The 20,574-nt window shown below is 42.8% G+C and overlaps 1 protein-coding gene across 6 annotated transcripts in view; it reads left to right on the top strand.

Moving 5' to 3' along the window:
• The first annotated feature begins 11,495 nt into the window (after positions 1 to 11,495).
• The window catches only part of LOC117359122 (WASH complex subunit 2A-like), a 151,786-nt gene continuing 142,707 nt past the window's right edge, over positions 11,496 to 20,574 (top strand). For 2 of the 6 annotated variants that reach the window (XM_033941320.1, XM_033941319.1), the window contains exons 1-3: positions 11,496 to 11,910; positions 14,828 to 14,992; positions 17,389 to 17,454. In XM_033941320.1, coding sequence (XP_033797211.1) covers positions 11,794 to 11,910; positions 14,828 to 14,992; positions 17,389 to 17,454 — 348 coding nt within the window. In that variant the 5' untranslated portion in view covers positions 11,496 to 11,793. Of the gene's footprint in view, positions 11,988 to 14,827; positions 14,993 to 17,388; positions 17,455 to 20,574 lie in introns of all 6 variants that reach the window. The other 4 variants (XM_033941315.1, XM_033941316.1, XM_033941318.1 and 1 more) reach the window with 4 other exon arrangements.

Below are 20,574 nucleotides of genomic sequence, written 5' to 3'. Positions count from 1 at the left end.
CGACAGGTACTCTACCCTGTCACACTCTCCCCCTCCCTTAAAAGGGTGGGTGTTCCCTTAGAACCCAAAAATCCTGCATATCCATCTCTTATTAGTTCACTTCAGGTTTTCCTCTCTAAAATGAGGTGTGTCCCCTTAGCCTTTCTAAAACCTAGCCCTCCTCCCCTAGTACAGAGAGCTCTTAGCCTCCTTCCTAGGCTCCCCAATATGCCCCCTGTGTGGGCACCCCCATGGGGCCCCTTGTGGCCTCCTCCTCCTCCCCTACAGCCACCCCTTTCCTCTCACCTGGGAGGGGGGTGTTCTTCCCAGATTCTCTCAGCAGTTCCAGAATCTACTTACTCCATCTGATGGGCAGTTTCATTATCCCACCACTGCCACTATATGTCATCTTGTGACTGGGCCAAGTGGTATTCCCGTCACAAATCCACACTCCTCAGGCACCATAGTTCTCTGTAAAAACATAAATTCAGGGTTACACATACATTCCACATTCATTCCCATAAAATCCCTGACCAGGTCTTCCTGATCTCCTGGTTGTCCCAAGGTCCTCCTTGGACTGCTCATCTCTCCAGGCTTCTCCAGAGTCCTTCCTGACCTTCCATTAGCCCTCCAGATCTTTGGCAGCATCCGGTGCCTTTACCAGTCCCTCCACTGGTTGCCACTGTCCCAGCTGGTCCCTCTGTTGGACTTCTCAGTCCTTTGGCCAATGCTCCCTGGGTCCTCGAACTCTCCCAGCTCTCCGTCGCTCGGTTGTCTTATCTGGCACACACGAACTGAGGACTCTCCAAGCCCCTCAGTTGTCTTCTCTCTGACACACACACTGAGGACACCTAGCTGCTCCATCACCCAGTCATCTTATCCAGCACACACACACTGAGGGGTCTTCTAGCCCATCAGCCATCGTCTCGCCAAAGCACGCTCTGAGGATTCTCCTTCACCAGTCCCACCTCCGGTCATCAAGCCTAAGCCCTTCAACTCCAGACTCTACTGGGTCCCCAGCTACTTCTTCAGCTCTCTCACCACCAGTGTATAGGTTCCCTTTATTATCTTGGATGTTTTGATCATTTCTCCTCTCAGTCTCCTTTTTCAAGGGAGAAGAGGCCCAGTTTCTCTAATCTCTCACTGTACGACAACTCCTCCAGCCCCTTAACCATTTTGGTCGCTCTTCTCTGGACCCTTTCGAGTAGTACTGTGTCCTTCTTCATTGAAGGTGACCAGTGCTGGATGCAGTATTCCAGGTGGGGGGGGGGGGGGGGGGGCGGCGTACCATGGCCCAGTACAGTGGCATGATAACCTTCTCCAATCTGTTTGTGATCCCCTTCTTGATCATTCCTAGCATTCTGTTAGCCCTTTTCGCCACCGCTCATTGCACTGACGGCTTCATTGACTTGTCGACCAGTACTCCCAAGTCTCTATCCTGGGGGATCTCTCTGAGTACTGCACCGGACATCCTTGTATTCATGTATAAGATTTTTGTTACCGACATGCATCACCTTACAATTATCCACGTTAAACCTCATTTGCCATGTCGCAGCCCATTTTGTGAGCGTGTTTATGTCACGTTGCAGGTCTTCGCAATCCTTCTGTGTCTTCACTACTCTGAATAACTTTGTATCATCTGCAAATTTAATCATCTCGCTCGTCTTACCAATTTCCAGGTCATTTATAAATGTTGAAGAGCCCGGGTCCAAGCACTGAACCCTGTGACATTTCACTCGTGACGCTTTTCTAGTCTTTCTAGTCCGAGTATTGTCCATTTACCCCCACTCTCTATTTCCTTTCCGCCAACCAGTTTTTAATCCACGTATTTCACCCTCGATTCCATGGCTCGCAATTTTTCAAAGTAGTCGTTTATGCGGGGCCTTGTTGAAAGCCTTCTGAAAATCCAGATATACAATGTCGACCGGGTCACCCTTGACTATCTGCCTGTTTACTCCCTCGAAGAAGTGCAGCAAATTCATCAAGCAAGATCTTCCTTTGCTGAAGCCGTGCTGGCTGGTTCTCATCAGATTGTGTCTGTCAAAGTGATCAATGATGCGGTCCTTTATCAGCACCTCTACCATCTTTCCAGGTACCGTGGTCAGACTCACCGGTCTGTAGTTTCCTGGATCTACCCTCGAACCTTTCTTGAAGATCAGCGTAATCACCAATTTCCAGTCTTCGGAATCCTTCCTGATTTGGTCGACAGTTCAGCTATAGTCCTTTTCAGTTCCTTGATTACCCTCGGATGGATGCCATCCGGTCCCGGGGATTTATCATTTTTAAGCCTATCAATCTGCCTGCATACCTCTCCTGTCAGTTTCCCATCTTCGTTTCCTGTGTATAGCCTGTCAGCTTCTGGTATGTTGTGTATATCCTCTTCGGTAAATACAGACGCAAAAAAACGTGTTCAGTTTATCGGTGACGGCTTTGTCCTCCTTTATTCCATGGTTAGCCAACGGCCCCACCGCTTCCTTCATGGGTTGTTTCCCCTTAATATATCAAAAGAACAGCTTAAGTTTTTTGCCTCCTTGACTATTTTTCCTTAAAGTCTCTTTTGGCCCCTCTTACCGCCTTATGGCACCTGCTTTGATGTTGTTTGTGCTTTTTCCAGTTTTCGTCCATTCTTGACCTTTTCCATTCTTTAAACGAAGTCTTCTTGTCTCTGATTGCTTCCTTCACCACTACAGTGAGCCACGCCTGTTCCTTGTTCTTTTTCATCTTGGATCCTTTGTTGATACGTGGTATATATAGATTTTGCGCCTTGGTGACTGTGTCCTTAAAAAGGGACTATACTTGCTCTAGCATTTTTACAGTGCTTATCCTCTTCTTAATCTTCTTCCCCACCATGAATCTCATCCCTTCGCAATTCCCTTCTTGGAAGTTCAGTGCCGTGTCCGTCTTTCTGGATCGATATTTTGCAACTGTGTCCAGGTTAAAGTGGATCATATTGTGATCACTGCTTCCCAGCATCCCTTCTACTTCTACACCTTGACCTGGTCCTCATAGTCCATTTAGAATTAAGTCCAGAATTGCATTTCCTCTCGTATTTTCCTTGACAAGTTGTTCCAGGAAGCAATCGCCTACAGCATCCAGGAGCTTGGTCTCCCTACTGCAGCCGGAGGTGCCTAGGTTCCAGTCTATCCCCGGATAATTGAAGTCACCCATGATAACTGCATTGCCTCCCTTGCAGTTACGTTTAATCTCGTCCTTCTTTTCTCCATCAATTTCTTCAGACTGCCCTGGGGGTCGGTAGTAGATGCCGATCTTCGTTTCCATTCCATTTGTTCCCGGAATTTTGACCCATAGAGACTACCTTATTTTTTGTTTCCGGCATGTTCTCTCCGGTAAACTCAATTCCCTCTTTGATATATAGGCAATACCCCCACCTTTATGACCTACTCTGTCTCTGCGGTATAGCTTGTATCCTGGTAGCACAGTGTCTCAGACGTTTTCCTCGTTCCACCATGTTTCTGTGATGCCGATGATGTCAAGGTTATCTTTTTGTACCATAGCTTCCAATTCCCCCATCTTATTCCTTAGGCTCCTTGCGTTCGTGTTCATACACTTGAGTTTGCGGCCTGTTACTTTCTCGCATTTCCTTCCCTCTTGTGTCCCTTTCGATCCATCAGGATTTCTGTCTTGCCTATGATCCGGTGAATCTTCCCCACTATCTTCCTGCATGGTATCCTCTGGGTATACTGATTCCCGAACCATCGACACTTGGTCAACTGTCGGCTGTCCCCGTCTTCTTAGTTTAAAAACTTCTCAATTTCTCTCTTGATTTTGCTTGCAAGTAGCTTCGTTCCGTTTTTGCTGAGGTGGAGTACATCCTTCCTGAATAGCTTGCTCTTCCCCCAGAACATCATCTAGTTGCACATGAAGTGGAATCCTTCTTCCTCACACCAGTGCCTTATCCATGCGTTGATTGCTTGCAGCTCCGTCTGCCTCTTCTCGTCAGCCCTGGGTACCAGAGGATCTCTGAGAACACTACCCTTGGCATTCTGGTCTTCAGGTTCCCTCCTAGCATCCAGAACTGGTCCTGTTGCTCATGTTGCTTGTCCCCACATGAATCACCACCGCTGTATCTTCCTCTTCCACACTGTCGATGATCCTGTCGATGCGGCTCACTATATCTTTTAAAATAAATATATCTTTTATATCTTTTAAAATAAATAAAACTCATAATTGAACCATTAAGGTAATTTTGGCAATTAGGCTAGGCACCTAAATTGGTGATTTAGGCGCTTAACTTAAAACATCTCACTCCTTTATTTCTCCAGCATCACTGGCTTCCAATTCCATTTGAATCAAATTTAAAATCCTAACATTAACCTTCAAATTGATCCATTGTAATAACCCAGCTTATCTTTCTTTGCTTATTAACCTTTACTGTCCAACAAGAGCTTTATGTTCCTTGAATGACCAGCGTCTTCATATTCCTCCTGTTCGTACAGTCCACTATGAACTCACTTGAGCTTTTTTTTTTTGTCTTTCACCAGCCTTATTGATTATGTGAACCACCCTGTTATCCAAGGAAGGGCAGTATATTAAATAAAATAAACCATAAACCCTGGCTTTTTAAGGGAGCCAATGCAGCTGAATCCATAAATAGGTAGCTCAATCTTCCCCAGCTAACCCCCAAAACCAATTTAGCTGCTATATTCTATCTATAAAACCTATAGCCCATGCATTTGCCATTCTAGAAGACCCATAAGTATTGTAGGAATTCCGGTGGCACATCAAAGCCTGCATAATTATTTATTATAGAAAGAAAATGTTTTATCTGTCAAACTAGTCTCAGAATTTTCTTTAGCACTGCACTCACTTGAGAAGTGAGTGCAGCCAAGAATCCACAATAATCCCTAACATTTTTATCTCAGTATGCAACACAAAGTTGTGCCAATGCAATCCACACTTGGCTATTTTATCTACACATGCCGATCCCCTACACACATGAAGCTAGTTTTTTCACGGTTTATCTTTAAACTATTATTTTGCATCCAATTCTGAACTTTTTCAAAAACTTTACCCATTTAGTCATACTGTAGACTTCTTGTAAAGTAAATTCCAACAGCATATGTAACACACCAAGACAGTGCAAAATTTGTTCTTATGAACTGAACTATAAATTAAACAAAAGCAGTAACAAAGGTGTGCTCCATGTGGAACACACTGATACATATGCTAGGCTATGGATAATTGTTTTTGCCAGCAGACAAAAGGAAAGAAAAGATGGAACATTTAACATCTTTACAATAACTTTAGAATAATACAGTAAAATAACTATAGGATCATCTTTGCAGTAATTTACAGTGTGCATAAAACCAGTCATGCAGTATTTTACTATAATTAAAGAAGCCTCAATTCTGTAAAATTCCTGAGCCATGCAAATGGTCTCATTTCTGGAGATATTTAACCTATGGTAATCTTATTCATTCTGAAGAAAAGAAAAAGGAACCAAGATATTCCAGTCATTCAAATAATACATATGTGGCTCTTTCCTGTGCAATTGTCTTCATAAATGGAAGGTTAGGGCTTAAGAACAAAGGACAATGAAGGTGAGATAAAAGTGCTTTGTAAAAGTCTTCACACCATCAGGCAGTTTTCACACTCTGCTAGCTAAAAAAATATAATCTAAAATGCATTAAGGTAGGAGTTTGTTTCACCAGTTTACCCAACATATTCTTTGAATGTTAAATAATACAAAATTATTCCAAAAATAATTAGGCATACCAGTTGCTCCATAATACTGCACCCAGGCTACTGACCACTTCTCAAGAGACATACACTGACTGTCAACACAGCAGTAAAACACATTTAAAATATTTTACATAGCATTAGGTCACTTGCACCAGAAAAGACTTCCACATCTCAGGGAGTTGTTGAATTCAACAAACCCAAACAGTTTCATCCATCACAGAAAGGACTCTTCAGTATTACAGTTACAAATGATTAGGCTTTCTTGCATGATAGATTATAAGAGTAGGACAATAATCACACTGGCCCCTACCGGTCAGTGTAGGCAGAGATGTGCAATACTGTAGCACTCTGGAAATTAGAAAATAATATTCATGCCTAAGTTCTCACTCTTTATCTACATTTATACCACCAAACTAAGGGCCTCTTTTACAAAGCCGCGCTAGCGGCTGCCGCATGGCAACTGCTCCGAAGCCCAGAGATTTAAAGGGATTCGGAGCTGGGGCTGGTGCTGCGTGGCTTTGTAAAAGAGGCACTAAAACATGAAACAGAAACAAAGAAAAAAAGATTATTATAAATAGAACTATTTAGAAAAATGGAATATTGTCCAAAAGTAGAAATAATTAGGATAACAAAATCACTTATAATGAAACAGTGTAGAAGAAAAGGCACTTTAATGCAAGAATAATCACTAATTAAATATTTCGACAAACACATTTACCCAGAGACACACAAAAATTTGTATCTCCTGTCTGTACTCCAGTGGGAGAGACATCTAGAGAAGAGGCAAGTTTCTTTCTCCAAGGGATGACTGGAACTGCAGGCCACAGTCACAGGCAGTGCTGCACTGGTGATCATCAGGTGCAATGAATCAGATGAAAAGTTGGAAAGTCCCCCCTCTAGCTTTGGCAGACATGAGAAAGAAGGCTTCCGTTTCAGGCATGGGAAGCGCGTAGGTGGCCGTGTCTTTGTGCACTGCAGCACTGAGGAAGACAACACCGCATCGATCGCATTGTGGACTGGCAGCTGAAGAACACTGTCTTGGGCCGTGCCGGCCCTATGGACCAGCAAGAAATTTCTACGGACCAGCAGTTGAAGAACACTGGTCTAGGGGACCAGCCTGACCAAAAGTCTTGCAAGGATGTGAGCATACAAAAACTATTTAGAATAGGCACAAATCTATAGAGTCTGAATTGGGGAGCACTAGGCACTGCAGATTTTTATGACATGTATCATAACGCGATCAAATATGAGCTGATACCTGGAGTGACAATGCAAAAGAAATCTGCTATAGAGGCATTTAATTTTTGAAAGGGAGACTATGATAAAATGAGGAAAATGTTTTCTGTTGTTGTTTTTTGACGTTATATCAATATGTTTTATTAATTTTACAAAAGAAAAACAGAACACTCAAAAATACATGGTGTACAACAAAATACCTGAGTACCAATATTCTCCCAAACTTCATCATATACCTGAGCACCCACCCTCCCCCCCACCCCACTTCCAATTCAAGAAACACAGAAAGCAAACTACCTAAAGAAAAATCATACATTCAACAAATGACTAGGAGCTCTGGGTGTTAAAGTGTGCCAAAAGGGTTCCCAACAAAGGCTAAAGGTTCGTCCCAAAACTGTGTCCAAAGAGGAAAATCGTAAACGTTCTATAGAGGCCTGTTGCAACATCAAAGTGCACCAATGGGAGAGCGTGGGAGAATCCGAGGAGATCCAACAGTGCAGAATCACTTTTTTCCCCAACAGCACCGAGCGAGCCAAAAAACTCCGGAACCCCTTCAGAGCAGTGAGCGGAAGATGGTCCAAAGTGAACAACATTACTGGACTGGAAACAAATTTGTAATTCTACATATTCTGGATATGCCGACGGAGCTGCTGCCAAAAGGTTTGTATCTGCACACAAGACCAAAACTGATGTCCAAGAGTGGATGGAGAGTAGGAACATTTGAGGCATTGATCAGAAGCACACATCTTCGCCCAGAATAAGTAAAAGGGAGACCTATAAAGATGGAGCAAAAATTTATAGTTCATTTCAATCAATATCACACTAGAGGTCAGACGAGCCGTAGTAGGGATCCCTGTCTTAATCATTTGAGCAGTCACTGTACAGGGAAGGTCCAAAGACCATTTAGTAGCATAAGTATCATAGGGAAGCTCAACCAAACATTCCTGTAGATGACGATGATGGAATCTCAAGAGGATGAGGAAAATGTTTAAAAAGAAGACTATTATTGGAATCTTATGCAGGATTGTCCTAGTGGTTCATCAAGAACATTTTATAGTATTGATACAGGCCCTCATCTTAGCACAATTAGATTATTACAATTCTGTCTATACTAGTCTTATAGCCCGTTACATTAATGAATGCTAGAATATAGTCTGTCTGTCTTTCTTTCTGTCTCTCTCTCCCTCCCGCTGTCTGTCTTTCTTTCTGTATCTCTCTTTCCTCGGCTGTCCACCACCACCCCTTGCCTGCTCCCCCTGTCCAGCAGCAGCCCTTCTCCCTTCGTTTTAACTCCCCCACTGTCCAGCAGCACCTCTTCCCTGCTCCCCCTGTTCAGCAGTAGGCCTTCTCCCTTTCTTTTACCCCATTCCTGTTACCTCCCCATGACAATCAGCACCTGTTTCCTACTCCCTCTGTCCATTAGTAGCCCTTCTCCCTTCCTTTTACCTCCCCTGTGTCCACCACCACCCGTTCACTGCTCCCCCTGTTCAGCAGTAGGCATCCCTTTCTGTTTCCTCCCCCCTGTCTAGCAGCATCTCTTTCATGCTCTCCCTGTCCAGCAGCACCTCTTACTTGCTCCCCCTGTCCAGCATCCGACTTCGCCACAGCTCAACTGCCTGCACAGCTGCCTCAAGACGCTGCGGCCTTCACGTGCCGACAGCCACCACACGCGCCTCAATCTGACAGCTGCCTCAAGTTGCCCTGGTACTGGCCTGCTCCCGGCATCGCTGTCACCACCGCCACCCATGCTGGGGGGGAAGGTGGGCTCCATGAGAGGCCCGCGGGGCCGAAGTCGGTCAGCATGGCTGGTGCTCGGGAGGAAGAGTCCTGGTGTCTTCTAGAGTGCATGCGCACTCTTGCCGGCCATGGACCTACAGATCAGGGATCACGGAACACGCCGGTAAGAGTGCGCATGCGCACTTAGGGTTTTATTATAGTAGATTAGTTTGAGCAAGGGCAGCTTATATCGACTCCAACTGATTAGGAACACGGCGGCAAAATTGATTTTTGAAAAAAGAAAGTTTGATCATATGTCTCATTTGTTAAAAATTTTTTACGTGCAGTTTATAAAACAAAACATGTGCAATGATTAAAGAGTGAAGTTACAGCCTGTTTAAACATCCAGCATGTCCAGCGTCTGGTCTGAAAAATTGCATTTCAACTCTGAGTACGGTTTTGATAATCAGCTAGTGAATGTTTGAATAATTTATGGTAACTTTCACAGGCCACTTCTTTACATTTATTCTATGATTGAGCCTTTGAAGTTGGCACCTGGACATGATCTTCAACAACTGACCTATTACTCCATGGTCAGTCATTCATAAGTCCAAATCCTCAAAGATCCAATTCAAATCACCTCCGGGGAAGAATTTTCATTTCCTGGATTTGATTAGATGTAAAGTTTATCAAGGAGCCATGCTCGCATCAAAAATCTTAGAATCAATTGCAGTTTTTACAATTTCAACACTCCATTTACAGCAACTGCCTCGCCTGTAGAAATTCAAGATCTCTACCTGGCATTACAAGAGTACACTTATCTAAAAAAAAGTCCCTAGCTTGACTAAGAAAAATGGGAGGAGATAAATCCATTCTCTGATTGGTTGTTTGTTTTTAAAGTGGAAACAAATTGATAAGAACAGATTGTCAAAACTGAACATCTTGTGCTGAACTCTGGTCTAAACCATAAAGCTTAATAAAAACATATTAACTGATGACCAAGTTGCTACTTTGCAGATATCTTGTATGGGAACTGCTCTCAAGCCTGCAACTGATGAAGCTATCGCTCTTACTTGATACATTTCAATGCGACCCAGAGGAGACATGGAAGCTATCTTGTAAGAAAAAGAGCTGCAATGAGCAATCCATGAAGATATAGCTTGTTTAGAAATTGCATGTCTTTGAATACCTACATTGAAAGAAACAGATAGTTGACTGGTGGTACAGATAGCAGTCCTGTCAAGGTAGTAAAGTACCGCTCTTTTGCAGTCCAATGTGTGAAGAGTTTGCTCCGTTGAAGAATGATGTGGAGGAAGAAAGAATGATGGCAAAGAAGTGGATTGATTGAAGTGAAAATCTGTAACTACCTTTGGTAGAACTTTGGAAAAGTACGAAGAAGTACTGTGTTGGGAAAAAAAATGGAAGATATGGGCCTTAGATGACCAGTGCTTGCAAGCTGCTAACTCTTCTGGCCCACTAAAAAAGCTGTTTTCCATGTGAAGAACTGTAGTGCAGCAGATCCCAAGGATTCAAAGGGATCTTTCAGCAACTGGTTCAAAACCATGGTGACATCCCAGGTTGAAGGTGGAGTACGAAATGGAGGTCAAAGATTGTGAAGACCTCGTAAAATTTGAGAAACCCTGAGGATGTTGTGAAAGTGATTTTCCATTCACAACAATAGTGGTTGGTCAATATAGCTGAAAAATGAAGGCATACAGCGTTGGTCTGAAAACCTGAATTTGATAAGTTGAAGTTGGAAGAACTGACCTCAGCCAATCACTAAGCAGCTCCTGCGTCGCGCCACTCTGCTACCAAAGCCAGCCATCCAGCAGGAGAGCGCATTAGACCACCGCAACTTTAAAAAGGTTCGGGGGGGGGGGGGTCCTTTAGCTGCGGGCTGCTTCGGGCTTCCCAATACCAGACCACCAGATGCACCCCCCTGTAGAAGAGTAAATTTTTTTTTCCTTGGTTTTTCCTCCTCTGCAGGGGAGTACATCTTATGAACGGATGCGTCTTATAGAATGAAAAATGCGGTATCATCCGATATATGTGGTATTCAACCCCTAAAGATTGGAATAACTGACCAATTGTGGCCATATAAATATTGAATAATAATACTGAAAGCGCCAATCCCTGGGGGACTCTGCTTCTCACCTGAAATTTACTCTTGAGATCTTATTCCCATTTCTTACTTGAGTGATCTATCAAATATGAATTAAGCCATTTGAGAACTGTACCACCCACCCCAAATCTTTCAGTCTTAACAATTCAATTTCTTGGGTTTCCTAGTTCCATTTGTGATCCTTTGGTAAAGGACTGTCTGTGGTTTGTGTGTGGGACTATATTTATTTAGCACTTCCAGGATTCACAATTGAACTTTGGTACAAACTGTCAAATAAGGTAATTGTAACTGCCGGTTGGTTCGGACATCTCCAGTGCCTCTTTTTGTTTGTTTTGTGTGTAAATAAGTCATTTAAAGTTGTTTTATGTGTGGTAGTAATAGGAGGTGGGGATCAGGGACCTCCTCCTTAATTTCTGCCCTGGGCCCCAGCGTTGTATAAAACCGGCCCTGTACTCGGGACCTGGATTGGCCACTGTCCCAGTGTGTTCTTACAGACAAAAGCACGAGCGTTATAAAACACGATATTGACTGAAAGCGAATATATGGGCATTGAAGAAATGACTTTGCAGTTGCTCTTATTTCTCGTTTCCCTGCACCACGGTGGCAGTCAGCGTTTTCGCAGAGGACTCGCGCTACCAACTGACTTCTGTAAAACTTGCTCTACAAAGTTACAATTTCCCGAACCCAGAACGCCTCAGTATTAACAACTGCCCGCAACTTCCGCCTGCCGTCAAGAGAGAGGGAGGGGGCGGATCATGTGCTGCTTCACGTGACTAAAGACCACCTGACGTCTAGTGGGCGGAGGGGAAAAGTATGGCGCTGTTGGTATCCTAAGAGGAACCTCTAAAGAAATACAGAACTTGTGAGGAGCGCGAGCCGTTACTCGGCCACAGCTTGGAAACTGGTAGAGCGCGAGGTCGTGACGCCACCTCTCTCGCTCTGTCTGCTTTCGTCTCCCTAGAAGAAGAGGCTTATCGCCGCTTCTGCGCAACCTACTGCTCTTCCGTGGCTGTACAGTTCCTTGGTAAAAAAAAAAAATGAATGGCCCGGGCGAGCCCGATGCGAGCCCCAGAGACCCAGCTTGGGAACGGGCTTGGTCGGTGGAGGAGGTCCGCAAAACCAGTCAGAATTGGTCCTTAGCGGCTGATGCTGGGGTGAGTCCGTGAGATCTGGGCCCGAAGAGTGAGTCTCGGGGCTTTGAGATTTGGGAGACCCTGTCTTATGTGCAAAGGTCAGAAACATTTACTGTACTTTGTATTAGTGTGAGACCAGCGTAATAAGGTCGGTGGTTCTGTAATACCAAACTGCAAGTAATAAATAGCTTTTGAAGGCAATACTTTCTTCTTTAGATCAGACGTGGTGGATTCTAATGCTGAACTTCTTTACTCTTTGCCCTCCCAAAATGATGGGGCAAATTATGCCAATGGTAGTGCTATATGGCAGCGCTTGTCAATCGTTTTGTAGCTGTGTTCCCCCAGTAATGCAGAAAAATGATGTGCCTCTATGAAAGCCCATCCCAGGTTTTGACACCAAATGTAAGATTTGTGACCCTTTTCTGATCTCTGCCCTCAGCTTGGGAAGCTCTGCTGTATAGACATAGATAGGACTGGAGATCGTAGGGAATTTATTGGACAAATTAGCATCAAAGCTAAGGCCAAGGTTTAAGATTTAAAAGCAATCTCAGAAAGATCAGTCTTTACACAAGCTATGATTATGGCCAGAAGAGAGAGCATAATGCACTAAAGGCAGGATTCACAAAACCTCCAAACTGTGCATGATCCGCTTCCTATTGCATGCCAGCCGACTGATTCAGTAAAGGCCTGCATGCAAATGGGGACGATCATTAGCGCGATCCCCGCTCATGCGCACACCCTGACAGTAGTGACAGGAGAAGCAGCCTGCTGTCAGGGTTCAGCCCAGATCTCTCTTGCCTGCTCCCGGACTCTCCTGCTCTCTGCCGCCGTTCCCTGCAGTGCGAGCCTGTGGTTTTAAAGCAGGCTTTCACTGCGGAGAATGGCAGCAGAGAGGAGGAGAATCCAGGAGCAGGCAAGAGAGATCTGTCTGACCCCCCCCCCCCCAGGCCCCGATCTCTCCTGCCTGCCCTGCTGTGCCCCTCACACCCCCCCTCCCCCCAGAGAAAAAAGCAGGAGGGATACATTCCCTCCTGCCATTGGCGTTTAAAAAAAAAATGCTGCATTCATGCAGCATGACCCTTGCCCCCGCCAACCGGCACAGCCCTTGCCTACCCCTGACAGTAAAAAGTTGTGAGCAGGAGGGGTGCTCAGTCTCTTCTGCTCCTAGGTCTCCCGGCCCGGTTCTGGTCGGGCCCGGCCCGGCCCACCCACCCCGGTACCTGTAAAATAGTTGGGAGCAGGAGGGGTGCCCGATCCCTCCTGCTCCTTGGGCAAGGCTCACCAACATTTTCAGGAGCAGGAGGGGTGCCCAGACCCTCCTGCTCCTATGCACCGCCAAAATCTTCAGGAGCAGGAGGAAGCTCCTACTCTGCTGCCCGCTGCCATCCAATAGCGGCCTTAGGCCCTGCTCCAGCGCATCATCTAATGCACAGGGAGAGGCCTAAGGCACTGATTGGCTGAGGCATCTCAGGCTCCTCCCTTTGGAGGGGCCGGGGCACCTCAGCCAATCAGGGACTTCCTTAGGGAAGAGTCTAAGGAAGTCCCTGATTGGCCAGGGAGGAACCAAGAGCACTCCTCTGGCTCAAGAAGCCCGCCTTCTTTTTCTGTTGGTGGAACATCACTTCCAGGCGCTATCAGCAGCGCATGTGGCGGGAGTCAACAATGTTCAAGCTGACTTTCTCAGCAGACTTTCTGGATCCGGGGAAGTGGGGGGCTGTCTACAGCGGCTTTCCGAGCATAATCTTCGACCTCATGGCCACAGCAAAGAACAAGAAAGCAGATCGTTTCTTCTGTCAAAGATCTGAGCCCGGAAGTGAGGGTCTCGACGCTGTAGTGCCGACGTGGCCTCGGGAGCTTCTCCTGTATTTCTTTCCTCCCTGTCCCATGATAGGCCAAGTCATTCAGTGATCGAGGTTGTCACCCCCCTGTGCCTCAACTGAGTGCTTTAGGCAGCCAGGCAGCGACACATGACTTAATTCCGGCGTGGTCCCCTTTGAAGTTAGGGGAACCTTTCAAATGGGATACCCCTAGGCCAGTGGTTCCCAACCCTGTCCTGGAGGAACACCAGGCCAATTGGGTTTTCAGGCTAGCCCTAATGAATATGCATGAAGCAAATTTGCATGCCTATCACTTCCATCATATGCAAATCTCTCTCATGCATATTCATTAGGGCTAGCCTGAAAACCCGATTGGCCTGGTGTTCCTCCAGGACAGGGTTGGGAATCACTGCCCTAGGCTACTGCCTAGCACAGTTTGTGTCCGTTTCTTTAGAGAATCAGTCAGAATGGTTTCAGTGGAAATTATAAGTTTTATTTGGCCACTGGCCTCAAAATCATAATGCAGTCTCGGTTTCATCGGTGGCATGAAACTTTACAAAACAGAAAACTATAAACCAAACTATAATTCAATCTGCTCTGGGCTTTGTTAAATAAATCACATACATTTCTCTTCACCAGAGTTTTAGACTATTAGAGTCCATAGTCCTTTCAGCTTTAGTAATTTCCTGTTGAGAACAGCTAGCATGAAACCTCTCACTAAGCTTGAGCTATGGGAGAGACCTTTATAGTGGTAATTATCAAACCAGCACTGCTGAACTACTGACCTTGGTAGCTTGGAGAATGAGCCAGCAATATTCTTATGGAGCCAGTACTTTGGTGAGTTACACAGTTCATTTACCAGCATTAGTCCAGAAACATTCCCCACTGTTTCTCAGGGAAGGTTCCCTCTTCAGCTAGACTGGTGTTTAGCAACAGAAACGGAACAGTCAGAGTTTTATCTCCATTTCTCAGGCATGGAATTGAAATGATTTTGAAAATCGTCCTCCTTAATGTACTTACGTATTTAAACAAATTACTCATGCACAATATTTATTGCTACTGTGTTTTACCTCAAATGCCTGTTATTTTAATGTGTATTTTGGCTTTTTATGTCTATTTAGCTTTTACGTCTTCTGCAAGAATTTTCTCAGCAAACCATATCTCGGACACATGAAATTGAGAAGCAGTTGGACAAGCTGATTCATGAGACAAAAGCTTCTGATTGTCGCCTACACAGTGTCTTCAATGACTTCCTTATGTTGTCCAATACTCAGTTTATTGAGAATGTAAGTGAAATGGAGAGAGCATTTTTCAGTAAAGATGTGTTTTGTAAGGTTACCAGCATACTTAGGTCAACTGAAAATTACTGATCTTGCCTTGTATTTTTCCCATTGCATGTACTGAGATTGTACTATTATTAAAGAAAATTACAACTGATACACTCCAACTGATACACTTCATGCTTCGGGGGCAAAACCAGTACTGGATCACAATCTTCTGTTTGGACTGAGTGAAGTGGCAACATTATGGACTGTGAAAATTACTTGTTCAGTATATCCACCTTAATCTGTGAAAAGCAGAATCTGCACAATACACTTTAGCCAGTTACCGAACCCCCAAAGCCATTCAAATGAAACTCAATGAGTTGGGTTTCTAAGACTACTTGGATGGAATCCTGTTAAATATCTTTGAATGCAAACAGCAATGGACTGTTCAGATAAGTAACTGCTGAATCATTAAATTATAACAAGTTGTGAAACTTTCATGTGAGTCTCTATGGACACTATTATAAAGTTTTATATAGAAAGGTGCAAGAGAGGTAGAAGATCTGCAATGCTAATACAGCAAAAACAAACAGCAGACCCACAAGTGTATAAGGTCAAAAACAAAAATTTAATAAAATAACATGTCTAACGTAGCTGTGTTTTTCCCCTGGTGGCTGTTCGGAGACAAAATAGGGCAGAAATGAAGATAAATTACCAAATATATATCAAATCAATAAAATCATAAATAATTGAAGAAAGCCATGCAGAACTATATAAAACATGTAAACATCCAACAGATAACATACTTAAATCATATTTAAAAATAAGCTTATTGCATTCAGTCAAAATACATTATAAAAACTTACATGAAATATATATCAAACAACCCCCTCTCCCCTTTGACAAAACTGTGCAAGATGCTTTTAGCGCCAGCTGGCGCACTGACTGCTCTGTGCTCTCCAACGCTCATAGGAACTCTACATGCATTACAGTTAATAATCAAAAACTGGAAAAACTTCACTCTTTTGAACTTTCATTTTTGGTGGGAAACAGTATGCCTTTATCGATATGAAGCTAATTTAGGTGAAAGGTTTGGGAATATGGCTTCCTTTGTAGATGTGTGCGGCCCTTTAGAGGGCTTTGTTAAGTTTTGTTTATGATTGACCTGCCAGACAAATGGGAGGGGAGGTAGGGTGAGGGGTTTGGGTAAGGGAGGGTTGGGTTAATAAGATATTGATTTGTTTTTGCAAAGATTCTTAGTGTATGTATATGTATGTTATGATCTACTTGTGACTTGCATTATTCTGTAAGATGTTAAAATTTAATAAAGATTGAACTAAAAAGAAAAAATTATTTGGACATCCCGTTTGAAAATAGACGCTTTTCTGCTTCAGACTTTGGATGTTTTGCGGGAAATGTCCAAATTCGGACTTTCCCGTCCTATTAAAAAATGGCCCTCCGTGTGTCACTTAAGTTGTAGGCACAAATTCAAAGGACTAATGTCTCTAATATCTCATCAACCTCTATGTAATTATTTAATTGTTTAGGGCTTCAGACATGCCATTTTTTGTTCGCCTGTTTTTTTCGGCGATACAAAGTAGTCTTAGTGCCTATGGCTGTGGCTTCTTCATTCGCCCATTCAAAGAATTTTTTAAAATATTTTAATATTTTTAATAATTTTTATATATTTTTCCTTAATTTGTTTTCTTGTATAAAGTGCATAGTGCTCTCATAAATATTTGCAATAAAAAATTTTTTTGCAATAAAAGTTTTAACTTATCTTAAGTGTATGTTGTTTCCTTTATAGCATCTTTGTTAGATCAGAAAATTCGGATATCGGGATGGTCTGTTTAAACTGAAAAGGGGGGATATAATCTTGAAAAAGCCTCACGGCGAAACATGTCGATGTGACAAGCCCCTACCCGATCCTATAAAGGAAACAACATACACTTAAGATAAGTTAAAACTTTTATTGCAAAAAAATTTTTTATTGCAAATATTTATGAGAGCACTATGCACTTTATACAAGAAAACAAATTAAGGAAAAATATATAAAAATTATTAAAAATATTAAAATATTTTAAAAAATTCTTTGAATGGGCGAATGAAGAAGCCACAGCCATAGCCACTAAGACTACTTTGTATCGCCGAAAAAAACGGGCGAACAAAAAATGGCATGTCTGAAGCCCTAAACAATTAAATAATTACATAGAGGTTGATGAGATGTTAGAGACATTAGTCCTTTGAATTTGTACATAAAGTATGGACCAATGTTGAAGAAGTGACTGGGATATTTACTTAAGTTGTAGGTACATAGAATTATCACAGAATATTATACTGCTTAATATCAGTAAAGTAACATTGTCCAACTTTGCAACTGTTTGTGTCTCGATATTTAACAATTAACTTTTTTACAGAGGGTATATGATGATGAAGTTGAGGAACCCATCCCCAGACATGAAGCAGGAGAAAAGCAAGACCAGGTTTGCCACTTAAATAAATATCATCTTTCTTTTTTTTGTTATGTATTGGTATATAAAATCAATGGTAAAGCTACTCCTTGGGCTTTGGCCAGGTACAGTGACCTGGATTGGCCACCGTGAGAACGGGCTACTGGGCTTGATGGACCATCGGTCTGACCCAGTAAGGCTATTCTTATGTTCTTATTTTTAGTATTTATATACAGGTACTCAAGTATTTTTCCCTGTCTGAGCTGGTGGGCTCACACTCTATCTAATATACCTGGGACAATAGGGGATTAAGTATTACTCATTCTCCTTGAAAGACTCTTTGATCTTTGATAGATAATAGATTGGTTATAACGCATCCTTTGAAAACGAAATGGGAGAGAACCCGAAATTCTGCCAGCACTATGGAATTCTTTACCCGCAAATTTACATTTAGAATCTTCATATAATTGGATTTGTGTACTTTTTTAAATACTTACCTTTCTGAATAAGCTTTTGCTTAATTGAAAAAATTAGTGGAGAGCACATTTTTACAGTGTTGGTCTTTAAATGTTTTTTATGTTTCTTTTTGTATGAATGAAGTATGCTATCCTATTTTTTAATGGCGATCCATTTCAATTTTAATGATGCATTTTATTTTAAACCGCTTTGAATTGTGTGGCAGCTAAGGCAGTATATCAAGTTTAATAAACGATAAGTAACTTACCCAGGGTCACAAGAAGCAGTATGGAATTTGAACCCACAATCTCGATACTGATGCTGTAGCTCTACCACTGCACCACATACTCCCCCTAAAGTGTAGACGCACACACTTCAGTGTGCATAGCACAGATTCTGTTACATCTACTCAGAATCATGAAGGCGGGTGTATCTCTCTGGGCTGTTCTCTCCCCAAAAGTTATATCTGATTTTCATGTCACCAGAAGATTCGTCTTCCTGTTTTTCAACCTACAGGCTTGAGCAAGTAGGATGGGATTTGAAGGAATTGGATATGCAAAGAGTTTTATTTCACTACTTGAGGAAGAAAACCAATGACTTTCATCTTTCTTACCATCTGTTTGTGCTACACAGCCAGTCCAGGCATGGCAGACTGACTTCAAGGCCTCTATAGCCAGATGGATTCGAATGACCATTTCATCGGCATACATCACCTGTAGCAAGCAGCTTCTGGTTTCTGTCAAGGCGCACTTGACCAGGAGTGTCACATCCTCATGGGCAGAGTCTCCGGTAATTCTTCCCACAGAGATTTGCATGTCAGTCGGAGACAGCTAGGAAGCTTGGAAAAGACCATAGTGAGCCTTTCTGATAATTGGCCAATAACCGACTTGCCCCGTTAAGCCGGCTGCAGAAGGTTTAGCGACCACGTTTAAAGGCATGTTAAGTTTTGAGAATCTTCCCCCAAATGTCAAGCAGGGCTGCGGAGGCGGAGTTGTAGAGTTGGAAACAATTTTGGGGTTATTGGAGTTGGAGTCAGTCGGTGAAAATATGCTGACTCCAACTTCTAAGAGAGTTAAATTGTATGTCATGCAAATATTATAATGCTTAAATTTCTTATTTCACAGATAATAATTTGATTAAAACAGATCCTGAAAAAAATGGGTTACTTTTAGAATAGATTTTGACATAAAGTTATTTGATTACAAATCGTAATATATTTTAAATTTATATTAGTGAAAGTGTCACCTAGAGAATGATTTGGGACAAAGTTTGTCCCTATTCCCAAACTCTGTCTGATCCCATCCGCACAAGCCTCGAAAAGTTATGCTTTTTATATTGAAATCATTTTATTAAAGTATAAAAAGAAATAATAATCTACAACTGTCATTTTATAAATCACAAATACAGAACAAGGATCAACAAAACCCTTGTGTCCTTTCCCCCTCACAAATATTCCCTCCACTATTGAGACGAGCCAAATTACTACAAAATGCTGCGTAGAAAAATCATGCTAACAGAATAACTTGGTCAGATCACAGATGCCAAATCCATTATAGCTGACCAAAAATGATAAACATAAATTGAACTAAAATTCCAAGAAGCCACACCTTTCATGTAGTACAACACTTGTATAGATATAAATAAAGGAGTTGGAGTAGAGATACCAGAAATAAAGGAGTCTGTCGAAGGTTTATCTACTGACTCCACATCCCTAGTGGCAAGTCTCTCGTGCTTCCGAGATCAAGAGGACTTTAAGCTTTTTCTGGCATCTCATCCAGACCCGGTTTTTCAATCCAGGAATCTTAATATCATTATGAATGGCTTTTTAAGCCTTCATATGAGCCTCTCCAAGATGCGTCCCTTCTGGATTTTGCGGTGAAGATGGTATTTTTAGTGGCAATAGTGTCTGAGAGATGGATCTCAGAATTGCAGGCTCTTTACTGCAGAGGGCCTCTCCTTAGGATCACAGAGGCTGGGATTTCCCTGCATAAGATACCGTCCCTCCTACTGAAGGTTGTCTCAGCCTTCCACATGAACCAAGAGATTCATTTGCCAGCTTTTCAGCCTTTGAGTTTGACTAAGCAAAATAAGATATGCAGAGACTAGATGTGTGAAGAGTTTTTCTTCACTACCTGGAAAAGATCAATGATTCTCGGCTTTCTGACCATCTTTTTGTTCCAACCAGTCAGTCCAAAAGAGGCAGACCAGCATCTAAGGCTTCTATCTCCAGATAGATTCACATGGCAATTTCGTCGATATATACAGTATTGGCTGTGGCAGACAACATCCTATTTCTCTCAAATCCTATTTGACTAGAAGTGTGGTGTCCTCAGGGGCGGAGTCCCAGACAGTTCTGCCTGAGGAGATCTGTAGAACAGACTCATCCGTCCCACCCACTGCTTTGGAATGCCACCTAATATACAGACTCCTGTGTTTATGCAACAGAATGAAAGATTAGGTTCTTACCTGGATAATCTTTCTGTTAATACACTCAGGAGTCTATATGGCTCCCCCTGTTGGTTTTGCAATTCATCTGCTTTCTGCCTCGGACAGCTCTACAGTCCAGAACTAGAGTTGTTCTCCTGTCAGTTGGATGAACGTGTATGAATGAATTATTTATAAAATAATGAGTCTGTTGAGTTTTGAAACTCATATGTTAGTGCTAGTTGCATAGAGCAGGTTGGTTCATGGATACAG

This window comes from Geotrypetes seraphini, chromosome 4, assembly GCF_902459505.1.
Source record: "Geotrypetes seraphini chromosome 4, aGeoSer1.1, whole genome shotgun sequence".
In the NCBI taxonomy this organism is placed as follows: Eukaryota; Metazoa; Chordata; class Amphibia; order Gymnophiona; family Dermophiidae; genus Geotrypetes; species Geotrypetes seraphini.
Note: the sequence above shows the minus strand (reverse complement) of the source record. Positions and strands in the feature narration are given on the sequence as shown.